This window comes from Sus scrofa, chromosome 6 (assembly GCF_000003025.6).
Source record: "Sus scrofa isolate TJ Tabasco breed Duroc chromosome 6, Sscrofa11.1, whole genome shotgun sequence".
In the NCBI taxonomy this organism is placed as follows: Eukaryota; Metazoa; Chordata; class Mammalia; order Artiodactyla; family Suidae; genus Sus; species Sus scrofa.
The window spans coordinates 115,303,723-115,325,833 of NC_010448.4; the positions used below are offsets into that span (position 1 = coordinate 115,303,723).

The 22,111-nt window shown below is 38.7% G+C and overlaps 1 protein-coding gene across 1 annotated transcript in view; it reads left to right on the forward strand.

The window, feature by feature from the left end:
- Positions 1–21,600, forward strand: part of DSG4 (desmoglein 4) — a 36,717-nt gene extending 15,117 nt beyond the window's left edge. The window contains exons 4-16 of the mRNA XM_003356395.4: positions 347–502; positions 787–931; positions 3,377–3,543; positions 3,799–3,933; positions 4,726–4,911; positions 8,895–9,166; positions 10,644–10,783; positions 13,615–13,842; positions 15,782–16,078; positions 16,917–17,056; positions 17,207–17,276; positions 18,612–18,820; positions 20,364–21,600. Coding sequence (XP_003356443.3) covers positions 347–502; positions 787–931; positions 3,377–3,543; positions 3,799–3,933; positions 4,726–4,911; positions 8,895–9,166; positions 10,644–10,783; positions 13,615–13,842; positions 15,782–16,078; positions 16,917–17,056; positions 17,207–17,276; positions 18,612–18,820; positions 20,364–21,131 — 2,913 coding nt within the window. The 3' untranslated portion in view covers positions 21,132–21,600. The remainder of the gene's footprint in view (positions 1–346; positions 503–786; positions 932–3,376; positions 3,544–3,798; positions 3,934–4,725; positions 4,912–8,894; positions 9,167–10,643; positions 10,784–13,614; positions 13,843–15,781; positions 16,079–16,916; positions 17,057–17,206; positions 17,277–18,611; positions 18,821–20,363) is intronic.

The following is a 22,111-nucleotide window of genomic DNA, read 5'->3' on the forward strand; positions in this document are numbered from 1 at the left end:
TTAAAAATAGCAAGGATGTTGATTTTTTATGTCAAACTCTATGTGCAGAGAAAATCAGAGAAATGGACAATGTATTCTTAATAATAACAAGTCTCACATCAAGTATGTATGTCCCCTATGCCAGGAGTTGGAATGAGGGCTGGGATATAAGCAGAATTATCCCATTATAGGCTGATACTTCACAAAACTAGGTGAATTTTTCAAGGTCACACAGGCACAAATCACGGTGCCTGGTTAAATCCAAAGCCTATCTAGCTATACAGCCCATTCCCTTCTCATTGCACTACATTCTGCAGATCACGATCTGCTCTATATTAAATCACAGTCCTGGCTATTTTCCTCATAGATTCGATCAGACTGTGAAGTGAGTCAGAAGATTACATACCGCATCTCTGGGGCAGGAATTGATCGACCACCATATGGCGTATTCACCATTAATCCTAGAACTGGAGAAATTAACATCACTTCAGTGGTGGACAGAGAGATAACACCACTTTTCTTGGTAAGTTGCAGCCGTGTGTAGATTGGACGCAGTAGAGTGGAATCAAATAAAGGACTTGAATCAATGAAAAGGGCGTGAAAATAGAAGGTTTTAGTTCAGGATTCTTTGGTGTGTGGCATATGTGTGTGAGCAAATGTCTTGATAATATTAAAATGACTAGATTGTAATACAGTCTGAATTCACTGAAAAAAACTATTTGCACATTTCCTGATATAAATGTAGACAGGTTACCTAATTTCCTTTGATGAACAAAGACCCCTTTTTTTTCCCCCAACTTTCCACAGATCTATTGTCGGGCTGTAAATTCAAGGGGTGAAGATTTAGAAAGGCCTCTTGAGCTTAGAGTCAAAGTTATGGACATAAACGATAACCCCCCAGTTTTTACACAAAATGTGTATGCAGCCAGCATCGAAGAAAACAGTGAAGCAAGTAAGTAGAATGACACTCCTTCTCTGCATTACACCATCTCTATTTCTCTTGGTCAAAAGCTTTAGGAGACTGAAACACAGGTAATTTCAAGATCAGAAAAAGTCAAACTTGTGTTTTGAACAAACCTCACAAATGCTAACTTAAAATTGATCTGGGGGGGAAAATCATGCCTAAAATACTAACCATCGTCGTGTTGGTGGAGGATTCTTATACATGTGATTTAGCAAGAGCTTAGCACCTTCCTGAGAGATGTTAACTGGACTCAGAATTAACTTAATCCAAATGGGTAAACTGAGGACGGAACCATGAATGTGCAAAAAGGCTCTGTTCTGATCTATTCCTCCAATTCTGGGCTGAACCTCACCAGTGAGAGAGTGGGGAAGGGTTCACTTACAACTGTCCCAATAAGGTCACTCACGAAGGTAATCACAGTCTACACAGCCAACTCACATAACATTTGGGTTTTGTTCTGTTTTTTCATCCTGCTTCTTTCATTCTCCAACACTAATATTCATTCTTTCCCTCTTTCTATCACTTCTCCTGAACTTCCACTCTGTGCTTATGCTTCCCCACTATTGCTACCTCTGCTCTTCTCTCCTTCTTTGCTTTCTGCCTCTTTCTTACCCCAGATCCTCTAATATTTCTTTTCTTTTCACATCTATGTCTGCTCTTATGCCTCTAAATAAATTTGGGGGAAAAGAATAGAAAAAAGAAATTTCAGAAGAAAGGCAGATAATGACTCTGATGGAGAGTCAAAGAAAGGATGGAGAAGTCTGGGGCAGAGGTGGGGGGAGTCGGGGAGGAGGCAAGAATGCTGAGGGAGAGAAGAGATAACTAAGGACAGGGGTTGAGGTGGGGAGTCAGGAGAATCCCTTTTTCAATTTTCCAAGAAAAAGGCTGTTGAAAATAAGACACACAAAACGTTTTACAATATAGGATGGGAGAACACAGAGAGGCAAAGAAAGGGTTTTTCTAAAAGAAGCCAAACAGAGGGGATGCAAAGTCCATCATGGTTTCTTCACTAAGACACTTCTGCACAAACTTGGTGAAGGAAGAGAAGTGGAAGCCCACACTCAAGTCCATATCCAAGTCTACCTCATTGCTGATCAGCAGCCTTGTTAATGTCTCTCAGATGAGGAGAAGGGCCAGAGCATATTTTCATCAACAAGGAATCCCATGAAACCTGGCTCTTTCTCTTCAAGCGACCCTGGTTCTCTGTACCAGGATTTTTCATGATGAAGCCTGGCTAGGAAGCAGAAAAACATCAGGGACAAACCAACTCTGAAAAATCTGTTCTGTGATGTCCTTAGAGATTGGCCCAAGATGCCTATGGTGTGTCCCTATGAATAATTAAGAACTTCTTATAATCCTGTGGACAATACTTCTTTTCAATCATTATGGTTTTTAGATGGTTCAGGAAAGGGCTATTATCTTCAAAGGCAGCCAATAATAATTCTCTGCTTTCTGGATGAGTGAAAATAATAATTGCAATGTCGAATTTAATTACGCTACAGTGTTTCCTAATTGAAACATTAAAAATAACACAAAACTATGGCAAAACAAATTTATAAAATCAATTTTTCAGCTTTATGATAAAGAATATTGAACTTTTTCCAACATTAAAGATGAATTACTTCACAAACTATTGGGTGTAAGATAGGCTCAAGGATGCATTGTACAACATAAGAAACATAGCCAACATTTTGTAGTTACTGTAAATGGAAAGTAACCTTTAAAATTGTATAAAATGTTTTAAATTTTAAAATATATTGGAGTTCCCATCATGGCACAATGGAAACGAATCTGACTAGGAACCATTAGGTTGCAGTTTCAATCCCTGGCCTTGCTCAGTGGGTTAAGGATCCAGCAGCGTTGCCCTGAGCTGTGGTGTACATCTCACCCATGGCTCTGATCTGGCATTGCTGTGGCTCTGGCGTAGGCTGGCAGCTACAGCTCCAATTAGACCCCTAGCCTGGGAACCTCCATATGCCACGGGTGCAGCCCCAAAAAGTCAAAAGACTAAATAAATAAATAAAATATAGTTTCAGGAATGTAAGACAATGCCAGCCTTCTCATTATGTTTTGACATAGTTCATTTTCATAAAAAGGATGAGACTTATGTAAACAAGTTTATTATCATTACTTTAAATTAATAAGTATACATTTTAAAAGGTAAAGACTGACTTTTTAAAAGATGACTATTTTTGCAAATTTACCACTTAATCATTTAAAGGGTTCAAGTACTTTATAAATGGGAAAGAAGCAAACCACCATTGTTTTTGTGATCAATGCTGTAGCTGGAAGTTACAGTTATATATTCTCATGGAAAACCAGAACAAGAGAATTCAGGAGAGGGCTAGTCACTCTTTCTTCCTATATCTGACAATTGGCTGAAATGATTCTAACAGAGTCCCAAACATTCTCCACCTCCATCTTCGTTTCCAGACACCCTGGTAGTGAAATTAAGTGCCACAGATGCAGATGAAGAGAATCATCTGAATTCTAAAATTGCCTATAAGATCATCTCTCAGGAGCCGGCAGGTGCACCAATGTTCATCCTGAACAGGTACACCGGCGAAGTGCGCACAATGTCCAGTTTCCTTGACAGAGAGGTAAGCCTTCTACACATGAATTTCAAAAATTAAGAAATTTAATTTTAAAGAGACAAAGATGAAATGATTCACATGTGCCCTTCTTCCAATGTAAAGGAGAAGAGTAAAAATAGTCCAACCACTATTTTTAAATGAAAATTATGAAAAGGCAAAATTGTATTAAAGGATTATAGAAAATTATAAAATGGAATAATCAGAATGTGTCAGATTTTATTCAAAACAAGAGCTAAGTCTTAAAATTCTCATTCATTTAAGCAACACAGCACGTACAACCTCCTCGTGAGGGGCTCAGATCGGGATGGAGCTACAGACGGACTGTCTTCCGAGTGTGACTGCAGAATCAAGGTTTTAGACGTCAACGATAACTTCCCCATTTTGGAAAAAACTTTTGTAAGTTGTTACTCCTATAATCCTTTTCTATAAGAGGCAGTAATTGATTTGCTTTCCCAAATCAATTTAGTTAGTTTGTAAGGCTGGTTCTGCTACATGCGTGGATGTGCTCAGTTTTGCTGTATAAATCTTGGAACTTCTTATGCATAACAATATACCTTAACAGTGCATGTTTGCCTTTGAGTCACTACTCTGCGCAAACCTCTGTGAAAGCAGAGACCATCTTCCCATGCTCCCCACTCACAGACACTTTATAAATATAACTCTGGGAATCATGTAACAACACTGACGTATCTTTCTAGGCCTGACGATTTGCTGAATTGATTCTATAAGAGTGCAAACATTTTCAACTTCAGTGTCCATCTTTAGGCATGAAGAAACATACAATCAAAAATGGCAGGGCCAAAAAATGTATTATTGGGCCACAGCTGTACTCATTCCTATCCATGTCATCTGTGGTGGCTTTGATCGTACAGCAGCAGAGATGAGTAGCTGTAACACAAACTCTCTGGCCCAAAACACCTACCATAATTACCATCCAGCCCTTTATCTAAAAGGAGGAAGAAATTTAGGAAAAATGTAAAATAAGCAAGAAAAATAAAACAAATGCCCGTTTGACCTTGATTTCATTTACAGCACCAGAAAATCAGTTTTACTATCTTAGAATCATTTTATCCTTCTGTATCCGATTGGATGCATGGCTGGTGCAAAAATCATCACCATCATTTTTGCTAGTATTTTAAATAATAATTATGTATTAGTAAATTATAAAATTGATCTATGTCATTTCAGTACTCAGCCAGTATTGAAGAGAATTGTTTAAGTTCGGAACTGATACGATTCCAAGCAATTGATCTTGACGAAGAAGGCACTGACAACTGGTTGGCAAAATATGTAATTCTGTCTGGAAACGATGGGAATTGGTTTGATATTCAAACTGACCCACGAACCAATGAAGGAATTCTGAAAGTCGTTAAGGTACAGTATGGGGTCTGCAATATTTTCTTCCAAAGGGTTAAAATAATCAGAGGAAAAAAATCTGCTTACAACAAGTACCCCATAACTTTGAACACTACTGATGTGGACAAGCCCCCTGAGCTGGCTTACTGTGTTGGCTTATTGAGACGTCCACCCCAGCAACACAGTATTTATCACCAAGAGAAATAAGAAGTCTGTTTTGTTCTCACAATGCCCAACATCAAGTTGAAAAGACATGACAGGTACTCCCAAACTAGATAATAATATGAGTTAAAAACAAAATAAATAGTAGTAAGATGCTATGATATTACATGCAATGAATGTCCAAATGGGTAAATATGAAATAATTACTAAGAGGTAAGAGCCTTCTGAGACAGATATGGCTGAAAAGTTCTCATTCATGGAATAAGGTTTGGGGTTTTTTTTTGGGGGGGGGCTTTTGAATTTCATTATATTTACAGTTGTACAACAATCATCACAACCTAATTTACAGCATTTCCATCCCAAACCCCCAGCCCATTCCTCCCCACCCCCCAGCAACCCGTCTCCTTTAGTAACCATAGATTTTTCAAAGTCTGCGAGTCAGTATCTGTTCTGCAAATAAGATCATTGTATCTTTTTTTTAGATTCCACATATAAGTGATAGCATATGACATTTGTGTCTCACTAACTTTACTCAGCATGATAATTTCTAGGTCCATCTGTGTTGCTGCAAATGCTGTTATTTCTTTCCTTTTAACGGCTGAGTAATATTCCATTGTATACATGTACCACGTCTTCTTTATCCACTCCTCTGTCAATGGACATTTAGGGTGCTTCCATGTCTTGGCTATTGTATATAGTAGTGAAATGAACATTGGGATACATGTATCTTTTTGAGCCATGGTTTTCTCTGGATAGATGCCCAGGAGTGGGATTGCTGGATCAAATAGTAATTCTATTTTTAGTTTTTTGAGGAATCTCCATACTGTTTTCCATAGTCGCTGCACCAATTTACATTCCCACCAACAGCGTAGGAGGGTTCCTTTTTCTCCACACCCTCTCCAGCATTTATTGTTTGTAGACTTTTTTGATAATGGCCATTCTGACTGGTGTAAGGTGGTATATGGAATAAGGTTTAAGTAAGACCTTATAACTCAGATTGCTAACATGGGTAATGAAAAGAGCAAACACCCTGAGGCGAGAAAATGTAAAGCATGTTCAGGCATGATGAGCAGCTCTGTGGGGCTGTACAGAGTATTCACTGAAGGAAGCAATGAGATGCAGGAACAGACGTTGAGATGGAGTCAGTCTGCTGAGAACCTTCAGTACTAGACTGCAGGATTTGACTTTTCCTTGTAGATTAATTTTTCTTAAATTACTTTATGCTTTTACTTTACAGACAGCAATAAAATCTAGAAATACAAATTAGAAATAAAATATAAAACTGTAAGACTCAAATTAGCATGAATGTAATAAAGGAAATTAATTTTTTGATGCAAAACCACTACTAATAACTTAGAACTTATAGTTATGAAAATATTTACAGAGAGACCCATGCACACATGCAGTGTAGTACAGTGTCAATTGTGATTACTTAATTCTGTTACTACTTTTCTCTATTCCAGTTACTAGGAAACTTTTTTTCAAACAGTAAATTAGCAAGCCATTTAGCCTTCATCTAATGCACAATATCACTTATATACTGAATTTTTCTCTTTTGCAATTGTTTAGAACAATTAAAGTATTACAACTTTCCACAAAACTCAACCACTAGCACTGAAATCCTGCAGTGTGGCTTCTATTAAAATTTTCTGAAGCAAAATACCCACCAGAAGCCAAAGCTCTCTTTCTGGAGGCATTGTCTTCATCTTGAGCCCTTCCTGAGCCTCGCTCTAGACCCATAAAAGGCTGCCCACCTCTCTAATACACACTTGCATGTGCTTCATACATGATTATTCTCAGTCATGCCTTAACGTGCAGAAACTGAGTTTTTCCAGCCTCTTCATTCTAACTCCAAGCAGATAAGAGTGGTAGACAGCTGTTTTTATTACTGTTTGCACACCAATAAAAATAGGGCATAACTGGAAGACCCTTGATAAAGGGCCCCATTTGCAAGCAATGGATGAGAGACTTTCTGCCTTTCCTCTATCTGCTTTTACCTCTCCTGTCAGAGGAAAGATTAGCCCTCAAGCAATTCCCTGTCCCCACCTTTTGTGAACATCTGTAATTGATAACAACTTTAGCCACCTATTAACTTATTTTCACCACACTCCATTCAATGGGAAGAGAAGTATTCTGACAAACGAAAAATACAAATGTATGTATGCACAGGAAAACCACAAAAGATCTATCAGAAGAGAGTAACCCAGATTTTTCATTTATTTAAAGACAGCATGAGATTCTAGCAAATAAAAATTCAATTGTAGAAGAAGGATCTCCCAACTGAAAATCCATTTCTGAGTCCACAATTCATATTCATCACAGAAGCCACACTGCATGATTTCAGTGCTAGAGGTTGAGTTTTGTGGAAAGTCATAATACTTTAATTGTTCTAAACAATTGCAAAAGAGAAAAATTCAATACATAAGTGATATTGTGCATTAGATGAAGGCTAAATGGCTTGCTAATTTACTGTCTGAAAAAAAGTTTCCTAGTAACTGGAATAGAGAAAAGTAATAACAGAATTAAATAATATTCAGAGTCCATAATTCATACTATGTGGTCCAGGGAGGGGAACCAAGGTACAAGGTTAAAAGTCCAAATCTCAAGGACTGAAATTTAAGTGAGGCATGTTGAGCAAGTCCAAACAAGAACCCAAGTGAATTCCTATGGATATTTCTTATTAGCTCTTGTGAAGAATTTAACTAAAATCTAAAAGAACATTCTAGGGGTCATGGAATTTCCCTGAGAAGAAGATATTTATCTAAGGGTCTTGCTGATAACACTGGTATCTTGCTTTCTGTTGTTGGTAAATGTGATGTTGACATTAGCTTCCAGAGCACTTCTAAACGGTGCCCCATACTCTTTTCCACATTTGCTTATTTCACTTGTTATAGAAAAGGAAACTCTTCCAAGTGAAAATCCATTTTTGAGTCTGTAATTCATATGCAGCTCTGTGCTGAATCATTGGTGATGACTTTATGTCACCACATCAGTTATTCTGGATCAAAAGATTCTATTTATCTTCTATCCAAAGAAATCCTCTCAAAGGTGACTTTTATTGGGCCATGGCATGTACTTATTTGAACATCTTTTATAAAGGCGGTTTCTTGTCCACCAGACCTGGAACAATTAAATTATACTTAAGGCTGACTATAAGAGTCATGAATTCTCCTTTAGAAGTTGTTTGCATCTTTTTTTTTAATTACATGTTCAATTACCTCATATATATTGGCTTCTTTATTCTCCAATTATACTTCCAAGATAGTCTCAGATATGAATTCTACAAAGGAAACCTGGGTACTATTTATTCATTCAATAGTTGTGGGAACATTTTTATTTCATTCTAAGTTTACTTTTTATTTCACATAAACACCTCATTTGGAAAGAAAAATCATCTTTCATTCCTGGGTTTTTATGTAAAATGTTCAAAACTCCAAAATTGGAGTCCAATTTAAAGTCATAGGCCTAAATGACTCGTGTCCCTGATTATGCCAAAAGATAAAAGAAGTAACATATCTAAAATACCCAATGCCATAATAAATAAAATTTTATCAATTCAAGATCATAACTGCAAAGTTCCTGGACTTTATTCTAGTGTGCTGCTTTTTTTGTGGGGGGGGGGGGAGGCCATGCCAGTGACATGTGGAAGTTGCCAGACCAGGGACTGAATCAGTGCCACAGCAGTGACCTGAGCTGCCGCCACCGCAATGACAGGTCGAGTCCTTAACCCACTGCACCACAAGTAGAACTCCTAGTGTGCTGCTTTTTTATTATGGTTCCTTTCTCTTTCAAGAGAGTCCTTTTGCTATTTCAGAATTTTTTACCTTCTATCATTTCAGGTGCTGGATTATGAACAAGTGCCTAATATTCACCTTAGTATTGGAGTTAAAAACCAAGCTGAATTTCACCACTCAGTTGCTTCTCAGTTCCGAATGCACTCGACCCCTGTGAAAATTCAAGTTGTTAATGTGAGAGAAGGACCCGCATTTCATCCAAATTCTATGACTTTCAGTGTGAGGGAAGGAATGAGAGGAAATTCCTTATTGAATTATGTGCTTGGTACATACACGGCTATAGATCTGGATACAGGAAATCCTGCAACAAATGTCAGGTACTACCGATATTTTGCTCATGTTAAAGTGATAAAAGCACGGTTCTGTCCTGTGTTAATTCATGCAGTGTGTGCTAATGTATGTGGGTTGAAATACTTTTGGAGTTTTGCTTTGCTTTTTGTGTGTGGCTGTTTGTTTTAGAAGACTACTGAGGCATTAACATTTTTTCAGAAGTCTCATAGTGTTTAAGAGGCAGTAAGGGCTTCAACTGGTTAAAAGAGTAATTATGTCCAGGGAGCAATTGTAAGATCAAAGAGCCACCTACAGTTACTCTTTGAGTCTCTTTGATCTCTTGTGTCCTGTTGTACTGCCCTGAACCCAGGATGATTAAGCCGTGTTATAAACATCAAGAAAGATGAATCATTGCTTTTTTCCTTAAAAACCTGTGTTATCTAATGACTCAGGGGTTAATTTCAACCTCCTGCTTGACCTAAAACAAACAAAAAAAAAACATAACAAAAGAAGCTGAATGAAACACAGACATTTGAGAAATTTGATGAGCCTAAAGAGAGTCAGGATTGCAAAAACAGAAAGGTAGGTATTAGGGGCATTAAGTACATAGATTATACATGAATTAGACCTATGGAAGATAATCTGGAAGATAACTATAGTGAAATATACAAGGTTTCTCTATATCTTCTTTGCCCCTCTTCTTTCTTCTTAATATTTTTGTTCTCTGTTTTTCTTTTTTGGCTGCACCCATGGCATATGGAAGTTACCAGGCCAGGGATCAAATCTAAGCCACAGCTGCGATCAAATCTACACCGCAGCTATAGCGACACCAGATCCTTAACCCACTGTGCCACAGCAGGAACTCCTCCCCAATATTTTTGGAGTGATAAAGTCTACCGATGTATAAATTACTTTTGATATTAACAGTTTTGATTACTTAATCAGCTAATAAATTGGTAGACAACAAAAGTTATGAAGTCTATCAGAGGAAAGCATATGCCATATAAGTGCCTTGAACATTTGAATTTGTGTGTTGTACAGAGAGCAGATTTTCTTCCAATATGGTCAAGAACTTTGAATCCACTATATGTAGCAAAAACCCACACAGGATGACTAGAAGATACCACAAGTCCTAAGAGGCCAACAATGAGGTGCTCTGAAATCAATAAGCCTTAAAATCCAGAGTACAAACTATACCACATTGAAAATGAATAAAGCATACTTCCTCAATAGATAAGTGCTATGATGCTATGATTTGAAACACAGATCTGAAATAAACTCATACATTTTATTAATGATTATATTAAAAGCTGGAAGAGTAAGAATTATGAAACTATAAAATTGTGTTGTGAATATGTGCATTATATATTCAACATTAGAATTTTATTGCCTATACATTTTATAAACTAAGTCAATTATCAGTGTAAAGCATGCAAACCCCATATATTAAGTTTAACACATTGTGCAGCTTAAAATTATTGACTTTCATGTAAGCAAATGATGAATGTATTTATTTAAAAACAGGTATATCATAGGACATGATGCAGGCAACTGGTTAAAAGTAGATTCAAGGACTGGTGAGATACAATTTTCTAGGGAATTTGATAAGAAGTCAAAATATATAACCAATGGGATATACACAGCAGAGATCCTGGCTATAGATGGTAAGAAAATTTATCTTCAATATCTTAATAAAATTACTAGTGTTACATGAAATGCAAATAGTATTCTAACGTTGATATTAGATTGACTCAAAGCATATCATTTACCGGTGTCCGTAAGACTTAGAAAGAGTTCTAAACACCTAAGTCAAGAACTGAATTCAGCATCCTTATAACCATATTTTACAGTTGTCATAATTTATATCACCAAATTCCAAAAAAAGAATTGTATGTGACTTAAGGTGTGAAGTATAAAAGTTAAAATATATAAATAAAATTCAGTTTTTGCCTATGATCTCATCCCTTGAGATGGTTGATCAACTTGTAGAGTATGTTAGAAATGTTTACTTAAAGTGAGTGCTATGAGGTGTGCATAAAATTCAATAGGGTATCACCTGAGGGAAAGGCAGTGTCCCAAAGTGTAGTTATTTTATAGCCACTAAAACTAGCTCCAGTGAGAAGCCTGTGTGAGTGTTTTTTGATTAGACATGTTGTCCAAAGAAAGATGTTAAGAACCAAGAAAACGCAAGAAACAGAGGATCCAATTAAAAGCCATAAGCAGGAGTTCCTCTCCTGGTTCAGTGGTTAACCAATCCTACTAGGAACCGTGAGGTTGCGGGTTCAATCCCTGGCCTTGCTCAGTGGGTTAAGGATCTGGCGTTGCCATGAGCTGTGGTGTAGGTTGCAAACGTGGCTTGGATCCCGTGTTGCTGTGGCTCTGGTGTAGGAGCCTACAGCTCTGATTAGACCCCTAGCCTGGGAACCTCCACATGCCGCAGGAGTGGCCCAAGAAATGGCAAAAAGACAAAAAAACAAAAAACAAAAAAAAAGCCATAAGCACAAATGCACTCAATTAACTTGTAATTGGGCTGTTCCTCATGTGGGAAAATCTATTAAAGATTCCTCTGGTGAGTAGCAACAGGAATTTGTTTAATGATTCCCTGGAGTAGCGCCTAGGAAACCAGCTACTGAAAAACAAAACAGCAGAAAAAGGAAAGTAACCAGGAAAGAAGAGGGAAACAAGATATTCCAGATAACATACCTAACAGAAGATAGATATTGTAGGTTTGCATTAAGTTTATATCTGAGCTTTACAGCAGCCAAACAAAGACAAAGATAAGTAGTCAGTATAAGACTGAAAGGGAAACCATGGTAATACCCAAGTAATTACAGTCCGTACATCTGGTTCTTATCCTGTGAGCATCACTTTTAACATCTGGGTCAGCTATACAAATATTATAGTCTTATTTATTATCAGTATTCTAGAGATCCTATTCCTAAAATGAATTCTAGAGCCAAGTTGATCACAGCCTATGTTTGTACATGGGCCATATGTGAAAATCTTCAAAAACTAGAATAAAAAATTCATCATTTTAAGTAAATAAAAAGAGAGAGAAATATAACATGTATCCACAGAAACCTAACAACAAGGGCCATGGTTTATTTCCCTAAGCAGAGGATCTGCACTGCCACAAGCCATTCAGGTTGTTTGGATAAGTTTGCTCAAGGATGCGCAGAATGCAAATGCAATGGGGTAGCACGTGCTATCAGCAATAGCTTGAGCTGTGGGTTTGCCATAGCAAGAGGCCATAAAAAATTTCCAGAGAATCAGAGAACAACACGGAACAAAATCCGTGGGATAATCTGGTGTCTCTCTAATAAACCTAAATCTAAAGAGTCCAGTGCTGAATGGGGTATAGAACCATGTAGAATACGGGAGTTCCTGTCGTGGCTCAGCAGTTAACGAACCTGACTAGTATTCATGAGGACGCAGGCTGGATCCCTGGCCTCACTCAGTGGGTTAAGGATCAGGTGTTGCCGTGAGCTGTGGGGTCACAGACGTGGCTTGGATCCGGCATTGCTGTGGCTGTGGCACAGACCGGCTGCTGTAGCTCCAATTCAACCCCTAGCCTGGGAACCTCCATATGCCACAGGTACATCCCTAAGGAAAAAAAAAAACAAAAAACAAAAAACAAAAAAAAACATGTAGAATATGAATAGGCTCCTGGTTTGTTATCACTAACTAAATGAGTCTACTACTTAGGTATACAGAAAACATCTTTAAAAGATATTTATTAATTTCTCAAAAAATGACCTAAAGATGATACTGTTCAACTTTACAAATGAGAAAGCTAAGACTTCTCTCAAGTTAAAAACAAAATAACTCTTTATTCAACATAAAGTAGAAAAGTGAAATGAAAGTCCGGACTCCTATTTTTTGGTCCTCTGCCTCTTCTAATAAACTATACTAACCCCAAAATCTGTTTCAAATAGGTTAGGAGAAAAATCTAATAGGTTTATACATTTTCAGAAGCAGAATTTCAGAGAGAAATCACATCTAAGGGATTTTAAAATAAACAGTGAAATAGAAGGAAAAAATACACAAACAATTAACTTCAAATTGCAGTTATTTCCACAAACACAGGACTCAATAGGTATCGAGAATGGAAGGCTCCAAGCTAGACTGGAGGATTTTCATTTTGGGGGGACAGGGTGGGAATAGAAAGCAGCAACCCTTCTCTGAGGAAGGACATCTAATTTGCACCCTGAGATGTGTAGGAGTTAGCAGACTGAAACAGGGATGAAAGACATTTTAGGAAGAGAGAATAGAAGGTGAAAGAATTCCAAGTTAAGAAAGAACTTGCTCAAAGTACTAAAAAGAAGCCATGTACCTGGAGGGTAATGAACAAAAGACTGAAGCCGACAGGAACTTAACATGAACATTCTCAGGAGTCATTCAAACTATTCCTCTATGCTGCAGCATCATGAGATGTGAGAAAGAATTTTCTCCCTGACACCATTCACCCGAGCACCAATATGTTTTGCTATTTCAGATGGCACTGGGAAAACGGCCACAGGAACCATATGCATCGAAGTGCCTGATGTCAATGACTACTGTCCAGTCATTGTTGCTGAAAGGGAAACTATCTGCATTACTTCTCCTTCCATCCTTATCTCTGCAACAGGCGTTACTGATCACTCTTATGGGGCTCCCTTTACCTTCTGTGTTGTTGATCAGCCCCCAGGGACAGCTGACAGTTGGGATATCAGATCAATAAATGGTGAGTGGAAATGCAAAGTTGCTCATCTTTTAAGACCATAAGCAAAACAATTACCAAATAATTCATCGAGTCACATAACAATTCTTTCTATCTCTATTTCCACAAGGGTGTAAAGATGGCATAGTTATATGTGTGTGTGTGCTACCTGTTGCTACTTAAAAATGAAGGCCTGACATTGATAAAAATGGAGATTAAATTTTGGGTAACATAACACATTATACACCTTGGGTTCTTTTTCCTGAAATGTTAAATGTAGAATAGAAAATGAAATGTTATGAGAGAACCTCATTTGAGCTACCATGGCTCTCTAATCTCAAATTCATTTGGGAAACAGGAAAGATGTCAGGAGGTGGGATGGCAGCATGGGGCTCAGACTACAGAGCCCAAGATGAGAGGAAAAACCCACCTTTACAAGGCCACCAAGTTCTCCATTAATCGTAAAATTATGCCAGAAAAAAAAATGCCACCATTAAGGGCTTAGTCAAAGGAGGAAAAGAGGCAAACCATAAAACCTTTTAGCTCTTTTGCACAAAACATATTTTAATATTTTAAAAAGCTAAGCACATTAAAGCAATTCCATTAAAATCAAGGCAACTCTGAGTTCACCTTTCCCTACAAAGCCAAATATGATATTCTTAAATAATTGCTAACCACTTTTTCCTCATTCAGATCCTAGATATTATGAGTAAGAATATAATGAAAAATGTTCAACATGAAGGTTCATAATGGTGTTCAAATATTACATAGATTTTTCCAGTAAAAAAATATAGTCACATTGGAAAGAATATCCTTAGGGTCCTATTTACATGCTGATGTTGAAGAACAGAATAAAATTCCACCTAACAGGCTGTGGCCTTGTCTTATTCACCTCTTATTTTGTGCACAGGTTACAGTTTGGTTGATACAGCTGGCTTATCATATACCTACCTGAAAGCAGTAACCCATAATAATAAAAATGATAATAATGGAGTGTTATGGATTAATCGATTACTATTCATGACTTAGGTACAAATCATCTCTAAACCCCCTCAGGTCGATAAACAACCTTCAACCTATGTTTTAAGCAACAGTTTCTATAAAGCTCAGTAAGCAATGGTAGCACAAAGAAGTAGGAAAAATAATAGTTATTGCAACAATTTTAAATGATAAGACAGCAATTTTGAATAAGAGATAACAGGAGTTCCCGTCGTGGCGCAGTGGTTGGCGAATCCGACTAGGAACCATGAGGTTGCGGGTTCGATCCCCGGCCTTGCTCAGTGGGTTAACGATCCGGCGTTGCCGTGAGCTGTGGTGTAGGTTGCAGACGCGGCTTGGATCCCGCGTTGCTGTGGCTCTGGCGCAGGCCGGTGGCTACAGCTCCGATTCAACCCCTAGCCTGGGAACCTCCATATGCCGCAGGAACGGCCCAAGAAATAGCAACAATAACAACAACAACAAAGACAAAAGACAAAAAAAAAAAAAAAAAAAAAAGAGATAACAGTCTTAAGGAGGGTGTTTGTAAGCTATAATCCTAAATAGAAGACTTCCAATATTTCCTTTCAATTCAGTATTCTTCACTCATTAAACAAGTATTTTTTGAGAGCATGTTATATGCCAAGTATTGCTCAGGACATAAGCATCAGGTCCCAGCCTGCTTTGTAGAAATAAAAATCCAGCAGGAAGAAGTACTGAACAATTAACTGCATGTTGAATTTAAAAAGTACCATGTGCTCTATGACCAAAGGAGCATGGAAAAAAAAAAAAAAAATCAGACCTTGGAGTTCCCGCTGTGCCACAGTGGGTTAAGGATCTGGCTCAAATTCAATACCTGGCCTGGGAACTTCCAAACATAGGTGTGGAAAAAAAAAAAAATCAGACCGTCCTAAGTTACTATTGAGTATTAGGAAGGGTTACTTCCAAGAAATTTTAATTTATTTTTTCTCCCCACTCTTCCTTTCAGCTACCTCTGCAATCCTGACAGCTGAGCAGGTTTTATATCCCTTAGATTATGAAATCCCAATCCTGGTGAAGGACAGTTTTAACAGAGCATGCGAATTGCCACAGATTGTGGCGTTAAAGGCCTGCGATTGCGACAGCAACCACGTGTGCTTGTACCTGGGTACCACGGGCATCCACACTGGGGACGGCAGCTCTGTTACCAGTGTGTCTGTCACTGATGATCAAACTGGGACTTCAAATGTTGGACTTGGACCCACAGGGATGGGCATGATTGCTCTGGGCCTCTTACTACTGCTTTGTAAGTACTGGATTACACCCCCTCTTTTCAGCAGTTCTTCAAAATAAGAATGGAACCAGGCTGACGGGAATGACTTTATTCACTTGGCCATTTCTTTTTGGGTAGCTACAGCAATTTGGGGGAAAATTTGGAAAAAAGCAATGGGACTGATAAGGGCCTTTCCTTGTTCAATAATGATAACTAAGAAAGTCCAGGGTCAGTGAGGGTCATAAAGATGGGACACATGCAAATCCCTGAGTATAACAGAGCATAAAGTAAATCCTATCATGAAAATTTCAGCAAAATGCTTTAAGAAAGGCTGAAACAATTAAGTCGAAGTGGGAAGGCTGGGAGGTCTTGATGGAGGATGTGGCTTTGAGCCAGGCACGAAAAGCTAAGGCTCTTCTTTGAAGGAGGATGATGTGTGGGGAAATCTGAAAGGCAGCCTATGACAAAGGAACAGCACAAACATAAACACACATATATAAACGTGCATGTATGAACATAGGGGACTAGGAAGCATAGGACTCGAATCCTGCATCTGCCACCAACCAGGTGGGGTCTTAGATTAGCAGGAAAAAAAGGACCTTATTTGCCTAATCTGTCAGTAACATTTACCAGATTACATGATCTCAAACTCCTTCTACTCCAGCTCTAAAAGTCTATATGACCTTTTTTTTTTTTAATAAACATGGATATGAATACTCAATCCTTTAGGAGAAAAACTGATGCTTTCTTCCATTTGTATTTATCCCTTGGGTTCTAAATATAATGCCACATTTTCCCAAAAACGATACATTCAATGACTTCCTAAATTGAGCAATACGCACTAACGCTTTCTTTCCATTTTCTTGGGCAGTGTCACCACTCTTGCTGCTCATGTGTTGCTGCAAACGAAAACAGCCAGAAGGGCTGGGGACAAGGTTTGCTCCTGTGCCAGAGGGGGGAGAAGGAGTGATACAGTCCTGGAGAATAGAAGGGGCCCATCCAGAGGACAGGGTGAGTGGACCATCATGTTCCGGAGAACCACGAGCTTTCAATGGGATAGAGCGAAACTTGACAAGTATACACTGCCCCAAAATGAAAATATGTCAATATTTAAATGTTTAACAAAAAGCATTTATTTCTAAAATCTTTTTTTCTTTTCAGGACATGTCAAATATACGTGCACCAGTGACAGTGACAGCCTCTAATACCCAGGATCGTATAGATTCCTCTGGTCAGTGGACACCAAAATCTGTTTTTCTTTTTAAATTTTGCAAAATTATTCAACCAGACAAATCTCATATATATAAGTACCTTATTTTAAAAACAGGAGATCTGTCACTCTCCTTGGATGATGGTATAGTTGGAGGGAAAGTTACATGTTTGAAGTAAACCTTATTTTTCTTTTAAACTACTGGCATGGAAGTATGATGTAGCAATTAAAAGGGCAAACTCTGGAAGCAGAATGCTTGAGTTTGATTCCCAGCGCTGCCACTTACTAGTAAGAAGTCCCTGGATGAGACAACTTCTCTGAGCCTCAATTTCCTTAGCTTTGAAATTGAGTTTATGATAGCGCCTGCTTCAAAAAGTTGCTATGAGGAGTAAATGAGAGAGTGTGTGTGAATACATATACATATAATATGTATTATATATGTTATATATCATATATTATGTATGTATGTGTGTGTGTATATATATATCACAAAATATACATTAGAATAGTGCCTTGCACAAAGTGCTACCATTATATGTAACATGAGCTGTTCCCCCAAAAAAGAACAAAAGAGTAGCAAACACCTCCTCCTAATAATACACTAAAGAACTTTTCTTAAATTCATATATGCATTTACCTTAATCTCTCAATCTCTCCTAATTTATCAAGTCCCATGCATGCCTTAGAATGCTGAAAAACACCCAGCATTGGACAATGATTGAACAAAGTAGGAAGGCTGCCCTGCTTTAGCACAGACCTGAGATTTCCCAGGGATGATTCCTGAGTATTCCAAGCCCAACTGTGGAGGCAAAGAGTTTCAGGAGGCTGAACACTGTTATGGAAGCCAAATCTCAATCCCACTCCCACGCCGGGGTGAATGAGAACTGTGTTAGTTTCTGCAGATGCATGGCTGACCTTGCCCTGGAGACTTCCTCTGTGAGTAGGAGTCCCCTCAGACAGGCCAGGGGAGCTCACAGTGGTAGCCATGGAAGGAACCAGTGCTGGCACAGAGGCCACGCTAATCTTGTCTCGTTCTACGGTTCTACGCGTTTAAATCGGGGGCGGGGTTGGGGGGGGAGGAGTTTGTGCAAATGTGAGAAAGCCAAGCCTGAATGCCGGCTCCTTCTGTACCATTTACTCAGTTTTATTTATTTATTTATCTATGTTTCCATTTACTTAGTTTTATATCATTAGCGAGCCTGGGGATTGTTAGTATAGTTTGCATTACTCCTATAGTAGCGTTCCAGAACCTTTTCTTTGTTGGGTGGTGCTGGCAGACAGCGGCTGACAGTGTTTTACATGGGTAAACTATGCAGATGACTCAAGTGCCACCATATGAACACCCTCTCCTTCCAGAAATCTACACTAACACCTATGCAGGCGGAGGAACGGTTGAAGGGGGTGTGTCAGGAGTGGAACTCAATACAGGTCTTGGGACAGCCGCTGGCTTAGTGGCTGGAGGAGCCGTGAGCACAGCCAGGAAGAGGAGCTCAACGCTAGGAACCCAGCGGGACTATGCAGACAACAGCCTGAACCTGGCCTTCTTGGACAGCTACTTCTCAGAGGTAACTCCCCTGCACAACATTCCACAAGAGTCTTGAGATTGAATAATAGTAATAATAATAATAATAATAGCCGTAGATTCTTCTAAAATACATTCAGTTATTCTTGACTATCCCAATCTGGAATAAAGAAAAAATATTTCACACCTCCTTAAAATACACAAAGCCAATTTGCCAGAACATTTTATATTCAATTAGTATAATGCATCTACTCCTGTGGAAAAGGCTAGCATCTCTTCATTTTTCATTTCCCTTTCTCCATTTTCCTGTCTTTTGTTCCCTTCTGGTGCTTCCACTTTGTTGCCCATAGCAACAGCAAAGCAGGAGGATCCTGATCAAGAAAGCAAATGTGTATTCACCTTTGTTCTTTAAGGTGTCCTTTCTGCTCTGCAAGTGCCTCCAACAGAAAGGAGATAAAAATAAAAGTCAGGGAGTTCCCATCGTGGCGCAGTGGTTAACGAATCCGACTAGGAACCGCGAGGTTGCGGGTTCAATCCTTGGCCTTGCTCAGTGGGTTAACGATCCGGCATTGCCATGAGCTGTCGTGTAGGTCGCAGATGCGGCTCGGATCCCACGTTGCTGTGGCTCTGGCGTAGGCTGGCAGCTACAGCTCCGATTCGACCCCTAGCCTGGGAACCTCCATATGCCATGGGAGCAGCCCAAGAAAATGGCAAAAAGACAACAAAAAAAATAATAATTGATTTCAAGACCTAAAAATCATTCATTTCTAATGGCAGAATTTAGACTCTGGTAGAGACCAGAGGGAAAGCAGCATGATGCAGTGGAGAAAGGATAGTTGGATTTGAAGTTGTATTCTACAGCTAGTTAAAGTCTTGGGCCTGCCATTCGTGATCTCTGGGCCTTTGGTTACCTTATTTATAAAAGAAAGAAGGAGTCAAATTATATCCAGTGATTTTAGATGATGTCGGGAAGACTCTATGGGATTTCATGAAACACACCAAAGGCAGGCAAGGGAAATGGGAAGACAGCTGGCAGGTTTCTGCTCCCACCTGGCCCATTCAAACAGAAGTTCCAGTTTCATCATTTCTACATGTTAGGGTCGTACCGAAGATTTCATTTCAAGGGTTTGTCATTTAAAATAATTTGAAAATTACAGTAAGATAACACCTTAGCTCCTTCCCCCCAGTAACCTAATCCCAAGCACCCCAGCTGTCTTCCCTCAGACCGTGCAAAACTTCAGGAAACACTCCAACATAAATCTCTGAACCTTAGAGTTATGTACACCTTTATACAAGCTTGTATTCTAAGTTGATGAAATCTCTCTTCTTTAATACTGTTTTACACATAACTAAATATATTTACTGTTTTAAGACCACCTCAGAAACAAAAGACTATAAATCAAATGCACACTGATCTCCCTTTTAAAAATCTAATTATCTAGATATACAGCAAAGAATCAGTTTTCTGAGTTCAGTCCATAAAATCTTCTTAAATCAGACATCTCTAAGGCATGGTTGTTGTTCCTCTCTGATTATTTTAAGAGAAAAGACACTTCTAATTTTCATTTTTTTTCTTCTAATTTTAGAAAGCATATGCTTACGCAGATGAAGATGAAGGCCGGCCAGCAAACGACTGTTTGCTCATTTATGACCATGAGGGAGCAGGGTCTCCTGTGGGCTCCATTGGTTGTTGCAGTTGGATTGTGGATGATTTAGACGAAAGCTACATGGAAACGTTAGATCCAAAATTTAGGACTCTTGCCGAAATCTGCTTAAACACAGAAATTGAACCATTTCCATCACAGCTGGCGTGTATACCTATCAATACCGACCTCCCTTTACTTGGACCAAATTACTTTGTTAATGAGTCTTCAGGAATGAATCTCTCAGAGGCTGAGTTCCAGGCAGAAATGGCAGCACCTGAGCCCACAATTCATGGGGATGTTGCAGTGACCGAGACTTACACTACGGCCGATCCATGCGTGCAACCCACTGCAATTGTTTTTGATCCTCAGCTTGCACCCAACATTGTAGTAACGGAAACAGTATTGGCACCTGTCTATGATGTTCAAGGGAATATTTGCGTACCTGCTGAGTTAGCCAACACACACAATGTAATCTATGCTGAGAGAGTGCTGTCTAGTCCTGGTATGACTGATATAAGCAATAGTAGCATGACCGATGGTTGTGTAGGACCCACAATGAGTGGCGGTATTTTGGTAGGACCAGAAATTCAAGTGATGCAAATGGTGAGTCCAGACATTCACTTAAACCAAACCATTGGTTCCACATCCCCAATGACATCTCGACACAGAGTAACACAGTATAGCAACATACATTATTCCCAACAATAAGTGCTTTACGGTCAGTATTCTCCATGGAGACCTTGCACCTTGTAATCACCAGAATACCATCAAAGATGTATATACAGTATTTAACATTTTAGCAGTCAACAAATATTTGAAAATTCTAATTCAATGAGACTTTAGTTGTATGTTTTGAGGGGATAAATATGGCCAAACACTAAGGTAAACCTTAAAAATTCTTCCTGATTTTAAATAACATACAAAAAAATTTGATATTTTTACATATTCTGATACTGTCTAATAAATAGCACATAACTCATAAGGTGAATCTTAGGGGTGACTGGGCTAGAGAACTGGTCATGTAAACCAAGACAGCCTTGTTCTTGAAGGTTGCAAAAGAAGTCTTGTCTGCATTCACCAGCCATATTTATCCTTAAAGAAGTACTTCTTTTTGTTTGTTTGTTTTTTGTTTGTATGTTTGTTTTGCTTTGCTTTTTAGGGCCACACCCGCACCATATGGAACTTCCCAGGCTGCCAGCTAAAGTGGGATCCAAGCAGCGTCTGCAACCTACACCACAACTCACCACAACACTGGATCCTTAACCCACTGAGCAAGGCCAGGGATCAAACCTGAATCCTCATGGATCCTAGTCAGGTTCATTAACTGCTGGGCCACAAAGGGAACTCCCTAAAGAAGTACTTCTATTAAAAGTTTTTGATTGAAAAAGTGAATTAAATGTTCATTTTTGAGGGGAAATTGAACAAGATGGAAAATCCATCAATCTGAAGTCGTTGTCTCTTCAAATGGTTTCTCAAGAGGGCATGCTTCTTATGATACTGGGAGTCTCCCAGCTAAATGTTTCACTTATGGTGGTTCATCAAAAGGAATTATATAATATGAATCGATATACATACATAAATATCAATATGGATGAATTTTTATTGCACTTTATTGATTTATATCATCAACTATAAATTAATTTACAATAGCAAAAATAAAATTATGACAACACTCCAACAGAAACAGT